This window comes from Notothenia coriiceps, unplaced genomic scaffold, assembly GCF_000735185.1.
Source record: "Notothenia coriiceps isolate Sejong01 unplaced genomic scaffold, NC01 NC01_scaffold00026098, whole genome shotgun sequence".
Lineage (NCBI taxonomy): Eukaryota > Metazoa > Chordata > Actinopteri > Perciformes > Nototheniidae > Notothenia > Notothenia coriiceps.
In genome coordinates, this window is record NW_011358799.1 from 148,715 (window position 1) to 156,561 (window position 7,847).

General features: G+C 40.6%; 1 protein-coding gene across 7 annotated transcripts in view; it reads left to right on the forward strand.

The window, feature by feature from the left end:
* Positions 1–2,711: 2,711 nt before the first annotated feature.
* Positions 2,712–7,847, forward strand: part of eef1da (eukaryotic translation elongation factor 1 delta a (guanine nucleotide exchange protein)) — a 13,825-nt gene continuing 8,689 nt past the window's right edge. For 2 of the 7 annotated variants that reach the window (XM_010783994.1, XM_010783997.1), the window contains exons 1-2: positions 2,712–2,818; positions 6,386–6,500. In XM_010783994.1, coding sequence (XP_010782296.1) covers positions 6,393–6,500 — 108 coding nt within the window. In that variant the 5' untranslated portion in view covers positions 2,712–2,818; positions 6,386–6,392. Of the gene's footprint in view, positions 2,819–3,269; positions 3,292–4,319; positions 4,356–4,987; positions 5,593–6,385; positions 6,501–7,847 lie in introns of those variants that run through there. The other 5 variants (XM_010783990.1, XM_010783991.1, XM_010783992.1 and 2 more) reach the window with 4 other exon arrangements.

The following is a 7,847-nucleotide window of genomic DNA, read 5'->3' on the forward strand; positions in this document are numbered from 1 at the left end:
ACTGCTTTATTTTATTGCTATCTAACTTTATTTTATTACAGTGTCCTTAAAGATTTTTTGTTTTATATGGAGAGATTATATGGGCAAAATGTGTCACTTCCTTGGGGCCCAAAACAAAGAGGATGTGGTTACTAAAAGCCGAGCGAGGTGGGTCATGACTAAAAGGAGGTTGTGTCTGCAAAACCTTATATCTGCAAAACCTTTCAGAAACTGTTGCGACCGACAACCTATCCCAACCATTCAGGATCAATGAATAACCTCAATCATCAAGACAAATGTATATTTATTCTGTTCCACTGGAGCTTGTTTATGACCAATGACGTACAAATAGGCCAGACTGTTAGCAGGTGTGAATGTGGAAGTGAACAGGTGGAATTGTTCCCAACAGAATAACAGAATAGCATTCAACCTTCAAATACTCCTCTGGAGCTAGTGATTAATTTTCAGGAGAATTTGTGTGCAGCTTAGCTCCTCACAAAGAGTACAATTTAACCTGTGTCCCTCAGTGTGAAACATGGTATCCCACTGGCTTGAAAAATAATTAAAAGCAAACCTCTTGTAGACTGTTATCAAGTTACCATCATCACTTTAGCATTGGGCTTCCCCTAAAGGTAATCCTAAACCACAGGTTAACAAAAGGTGTGTATACCTACGCCTCCTGGCTAATGGCTTATTTATCAAACACATGGCTGTTTGCATACAAACCAAGCTTTGCGTTGCCTGTTTGATCACTCCTCTCAATTTTGTGGAGAGGATGTTGTATAAAGTAAAAAACAACGGTGTTTATCCCCACAACAGCTCATGGAGCCTATTCAAGCTTTTGTCTACACAAGCTACTACAGATGTAATCAGTGATTGTAACTATAGGGCTGCCAGTCAATTATTTTCATTATTGATTAATCTACTGATTGTGTTCCTGATGAATCGATAAATTATAGTGACTTCTTAAAATGTCTTTTTTTGTCCAACCTATAGTCCAAAGCCTAGAAGAGATTAAGTTTCATCGCATAAAAGACAACAAAGGTCCAAATACGTCTTCATGTGTGCTTCTTTTGTGTCTTGATGCTCCATTTTATGTCTCATTGTGATTTTTGGGATCTTTTTTTAGGTCGCTTCAAGTCTGTGTTGTTCAGTCATGTGGTTATTTCTTTTTTTGCATCTCTTTGTTTTCGTTTTTTAACCTATTTTGTGTTGCTTTATTTCCAATTGAAGTATTTGTTGCCTCTTTCACTTCTCCTTTTAGTAATTAGGCATCTCTTTGTTTTCATTTTGGGCCTTGCTCCAAGCAAGATCAGTGTTAGTCTTCTCCCTCATATATTGTTGACTCAGTAGTTTTCATGTTTTCCTTATCCTTGTCACTGCTGCAAGACAATTCATTGTTAAAAAGAGGAATGTCACCAAATAAAAAAAAAAAGTATTATTCTTGAGGCTGAGACACAGGATAGGCACTTGAGTGTAATTTTCTTTCCTAAAAAACGCAAAAGCAAACCATTCATATTTGATGTCAGTGGTATACAATTTGTCTCTTCTCTGTGTAAAAATGAGACATTCACATTGTTTTACCATGACATTTGCTGTGTGTCAATTCTTTCTGACAAGTTATGTTCAAATTCTGGGTCATATCTGTTAGCAGTGCTGGAATATGAAATTAATTTGGTTTGTCAGCTCAGTTTAGCATCTGAAGGCTCCACGAGGTGAGCGCCTCATCGTCAGTGGAGCAAACTCAAATTTTTCAGCCCAAAGACTTTGACCTTTGGTATCGAGTCAGACACACTTATGTCAAAGGATTTTAGACAATATTTGAAACAAATATGTGAACTTTTATGTGTGGAGATAGCTTTGCCCTATATATACAGCACACTACAGAACATAGCCCAGAAGCATAATCTATCACTCAGATGTGACATACATAATACCAAAATAAAGAAATACAATCTCAAGAACTATAATTAATAACAAACTAGGACAATAATTTGCTGTATAAGGTCTTTGTTGTTGTTCTCCTTCCAAGAACAAAGTCAAAGAAGGATGTTGTACAGATGTATCCTCTCGGCCTGGAATAGATTCAATGCATTTATTAGGAGTAACTAATGCCACGCTGAAAACAAGATTAATTCAGCTTGAATTGAAAATATTTCAACCTTCATCAAGTCAAACTAGTTCTCTGCTCTGTCCAAAAGATTCATACAATTCAGTAGCCATGTATAACTTTTGGATAACAGTTTGAATTGGCTCGATTAGTCTGCCCCCTGCAGGACAAGGGAGGAATTGGGATTTCAATCCACAAGTAGCTCAAATGTAAACTGGCTATATATTTTTTTCAACTTGTTGCCCAGTTTTATTTTAAAAAAGGTGTTAAGGCAGAAGTTCATAATCAACTCAAAAGAAAAAAGAATACAAACTACATGCGTTATTGTTCAAACTAAACATGAAACATTACAGGCTGGGCCTGGGCCCAACCAGCACATGGGGAACAAACAGCTGGAACTCTGGGAAATGAAGTCTTTGGCCATAACGGATTGTACTAATCAAAATGTTGGGCGTTAATAGTACCAAAACACAGATCCCCTCTTCCATTCAATGTTAATATACAATAACTTGTTTCAATGTGCGTTTTTATGTAGTACGATTTTGTATAAACCTTAAATAAACGCATAAATCATCGATAAAGTCGTGTAAAAGCTAACGTCCCTCCCCCTCTGTAACTGCAGAATACAGGCGGTCCGCTACTGCAAACCCTCTTCTCCCTTCGGATTACAGCCGAGGCACCACGCTAAGGAACGCTTACCGAGCCATAAAACGTCGAATAAAGCCAATAGTAAGTGCAGAAGAGTTGTTCATATACGGCATAGGACACAACATAAAGTGCACTGTTTGTTAAAACACACAAAGACGTTATAGTTTGGAGTTTTCAAGCGCCACGTGGTCAAACTAACTAGCTACAAGTTGCTGGTGCTGTCAGAAAAACTATTGGCAGCTAACTTTTGTCAGTGTCAAAGTGACCCTGTAACAAATCCAACTCAACTTTAACTCTTATTGCTGTTCCATTTGCTTGTTTTGTGACTGGTATTATACATGAAATGAACACTTGTTTAAAATTATACAGTGAACTGTACAACTTATATCTATTGCTTTTGACTAAGTTATAGGGTTTTTTGTTGGCATTCCCCAAATATTGAATAAATAATAGTCCTGTGATTGTTTTTCCTGAGGGCTTTGTAGATTATGAAACTATGTGTATTTTCTCTTATTTCTCTGTTGGGCATTAGCTTCCCATTGCCGTTACCAAAGGTGAGTGTTGATGTTGCAGCTGTTTTTGAGCTGACGATGCACCGGTTTATTGCTGTCTTACGCTCGAAATGTTGTGTTGAATGTTTTGCTCTCAGTTGATAGATAATGGTCTCCTAGCTAAAACTAATGCAGTCGTGTATATATATCATCTTACAATATTATCTTTGTGAAGGTTACCATGTGATCTTAATTAAACTGTTTGAGAGAGAAGTTAACTAAACGTTATGGTCATTTTGGAGGCTGTAGATATGTACAATATTGCATTTTACTGGAAAGTGATTCATCTACTAACTACAGTATCATTATTTCCAAATCAGTTTTTTTCATTTTCTCTGAATATATTATTAGGATTATTTATTTTTTTGTTAATGCCCATCCTCACAATTCAGAAAGCCAACTGCCACATGTTTAATGTGTTTGATGTGCCCACCCAACACTCCAAAACGCAGATATTGTATCCACTGGTATAAAACAGAGGAAACGCTCCAATATCCACCTGCAGGTTGTTAACTAACAACCTGCAGGTGGATATTGCTGCGTTTCCACTAGTGCAAGCATTTGTTAGTTGTTTTTGCTTGAAAATTGACCTAAACAATACATTTTCTGTCAATTCATCAACCTATTGTTTCAGCCCTAGTGGGTTGGACACAATATTAAAAACTCCTTTTTAGATTATTTTCACACCTAAAACTGAAGCCTTCAAAATGACCGGAAGTGATCCCCTCTCGATGTGAAGGTAGGATTGATCACAGGGCTGTTGACTGCATTATTTGATGCTAGGTGACGTGTACCTAACCAACTGGCAACTGAGAGAATATATCTGGCACAAATAATGTTTTGAAAAATGTTTTTTTGAATATCATGTAATTATGTATTCTTAATGCATGAAAATGTAAAAGATGTCTTTTGTTGATGGTTTCTGCCTGCATGTTAAGACACATGGATTGTCTTTAATATAATTTACTGTTAATAATTTTCAATATAATTCAAACGTGTGTGAATTATTTTAAAATTCCATTCCACAATAGGTAGCGTACACTTTTCTCCAGCATGCCAAAAAAAAGGTGAGCCAGACAATGTTGCATAGGTTTGGTTTTTAAATGTTTCAGAAGAAACATGCTTAATGCATTTAAAAACAGCGTTTCCTCATGAATTAATTGACAAATTACTATTCTATTTAAAAACGGTTGAACTTCATAGATTCTATGATATTAAAAGAATATTGAGGAAATGCTGCAAACTCATCCTAACCTAAATGTTGGCTATTATGTTAGCCTTATTACATTTTGCCTTATTTGTTTTGGCTTTGCTTTTTGAAAGTCCAATGTGAGATTGATCAATGACCTGCTTTTACATGTTTTGACAATATTCCATATCCCCAAAAATAGGGTTGGGCAATATGTTAAAATCTTCCCATCGGTCCCAGTCTGCCAAATAACGAAATACTCTCAAAGAGGTTAGTTTGAACTCTGCCTATAAGGGATAATCATGTTTCTATTTTGGTAATTGTAAGCTTTTTGATCAATCTAGTCTCTTTGCCTGCAAAACCGCATTGGCATCTCATATCAAGTGTTTGATCTAACTAGCAAAGTTCTTTGTGTGATCCCATCTTCATAATGAACTAATGCCATCTAGTTTCCACCTGTTGCTCCTTTTTAATTATTCCTCGTAAAACAAAAGTGAATAGAGAAGAGACCCCTTTAGTAGAGAAATGGATCAGTCTCGGCCGTCCCGTCAGCCAGGAGGAGTCCCTCAGAATGCTGTGCCGGTGATGAACTCCAGGCAGGGTCATAATCCCACAGAGAGAAGCGTCATCAGCGGAGACAAAGATCAGTCAGGGAGGCTGCGGAGACGCACACGTCCGCCAGAGGCCCACCGCTCCTGGGCTGAAGATGAGGGGTTGAGCCCCTCCATGGAAGGATGTGGCCCCTATGGTCAAAGCCCTTTGCTCCAGGGCATGCAGGCAGATGGAATGATGTACAACCACGGCGTCTATGAGCAGGCCGAGGGCAACTACCAACGGCGGCTCGTATCCAATGGCAACGGACCGTTGTCTTCCCCTCCAAGAAGCCCAAAAACCAGAGGATACATGACCTTCCAGGCCAGACGTGGGCGCGGTCCGCAGCAGGATCAGGGACCCCCCGTCGCCACGGTGAAGGTCTCCGGGACCCCCCGCCGTCAGTACAGTAGAGGCCGCAATCGCACCTCCTCTGAAACCGAGCAGGGGGGCAAAGGCAGCAGGGGCCCGACCCAGAGGAAGAGGGTCTTCTCAGAGACGGAGAGCAGGCCTAGATGGGACAAGTATGGCACCTCTCTCGGGGAATGGGAGAGACGGGATGTGTGTTTTCCGGCTAATTAACTGAGTTTTCTTTGTTTTTTTTGTCATGCATTTTTGTTTGTGCATTCGTGCTAACTTGTGCACCGTGTGTAATATTTTCGAGCTGCAGGTTTGGAGATGAATATTTGTTTGTATTTTGTTGTCAGCATCACAGCAGGCCCTTGCATTTCTTTAACGGCTGCTAAGTCTGACCTATTGTGTCATTGGCCTACAACCGTCATGTACTCGCACGTATGGTCAACTAGGTTGTTGTTTTGACAATGGCACAATGAAGGGGACCCCTGCTATCACTAAGAGGGGTTTCTAGAGGGCAGAGACAACCCTTTTGTTCACTAATCCAGACTTTGCAGAGCAGGCAAACTGTGTTTCCCTGACTGAGGAATGTGTAGATGCCTGTTGCTGCGGTAACCTGTCAGCAAAACGAGAAGGAAGGTTTAGCATTGTATGCAGTAGTGTTTTTATTTTTGTTTTACAGAGATGATGCCAGTTATTCTGACATTAATTGTTTACTTGGTTGGAACTGTCTGCGTTACGCTTTGTTTTGTCCATTCCACGCACAACTCCATCTGTGGCTCTGCATGAGGTTGTTACTCTTAATGTGCTGGTCCCAGTTGAGCATCTAAATATGCTGTGTTCTGTCACTCGTTATTGTGCTGGCTGTAAACAACTAAACCCCTGATCATGGCTGTTGGATGTAGATCTATTTTTTTGTTTTTTGCATCTTATTTCTCCTACATTTCTGATTTCTCTCCTTAGTACCAAAATGAGTGGACTGCAGTGCCTCGCCTCCGAGAACATCTGGTTCGACAAACCTCTCTACGATGAAGCCGAGAAGTGCTTCTACGAGGGAGCCAACGGACCTCCTTCAAAGGTAAAACAGGCAGGCACACAAAAACTTGAACACATGGTTGTAAAACAAAGGAAGATCAGCAAAGCTGCTTTGTTTTCTCTAGTGTGGACCTTGTCTGATGTTTATCCACCTGATCATTCTTGAGGTTATTTAGATTTTCAGACAAACCTATTTCCAAATTCTCCTCTCGTCTCCTGCTGCCATCTTTTGAAGTTCCTTTGCTCTCCTGTCTGACTCCTCCTCCTCCTCCGCTCATGCCTCCTTGTCAATCACTGGCCTGTAAAGCAACAGTTACATCATCACCAGCCCTCTGCAGCCCGGAGCGGCTGTGTGCACGAGAGTTAAGCTGCTCGATTTAGAAGTGGCACGTCCTACCGAGAGGGGTCAGGTGGTTTGGCAGCTGCCTCTGCTCCTCTGACTGGAAAGGGCAGTGGAGAGTTTCTACACGAGCCTTGGAAACAATGGCGATCTTTAAAGGGCTTAATCAGCCCAAACGCAGAAGCCATATGTCTTCACTTACCACTTGTGGTCTCAATAAGGGGTTGTATGTTCCCAGTTTGTGTTGCTTTGCTGCTGCCAAATAACACAAGTAAGAAGTGAAACATGTTTTTACATAAACAGCGTCATGGCTGTTTAGTATAATACCTTCTCAAGGTATTATTTCACTAAGCATATTTCTTGTGTGAAAAGTAGTTTCAACGGTTCACATTTCATCACAACACGTAGTGGTTAAACATCAGCGGCATCACGAGAGTTTCCGGTTGGGTCATTGACAAGTGCTACCCTCATGCTAGCTGCCAACATTTCTTTAGCCTTTAGTTCCCATTTCTGTGCTACCTGCTTCAAATCTTTAGAAAAATCCTCCTACATGTTGGATGGGTGGTCCATGCTGCTTCTGTTTGTTTTGCATGCGGCTTTCTGTCTTTGTCACTGCTCCCGCTTCATTACTGCTTTACCCACAAACACCTTCAGGAGAGCGAGATTAATGCCATCCTGCAGGACATTGCTAAATCCAGACAGAATATCCTGCAGTCCCTAAACGGAGTAAGTACTGCAAATGAGCCCCAGATAAACCTCCCCCCCCCCGCCCCCCTTTGTAGTGACAGGAGCTGTCCTGACTAATCTTCGCAGTACCTGTAGCCCCTAAAAAAAAGGGAACATCCTGTTAAAATTGTTGAAGTTTCATTAGAGTTTAGAGTGCTAGTCCTGGGCCCTGGAGCTACTGACACTTGTGCTCCCTGTTCTCCTTCTGCTTGCCGTGCCCGTAATGATCATGCAATCGCGCAGAGATACATCTAATGTACGTGTTTGTCTTATCAGAAGTCATTAGGGCCTATAGAAAGCGGGCTTTTGAATGGTTACATTTTT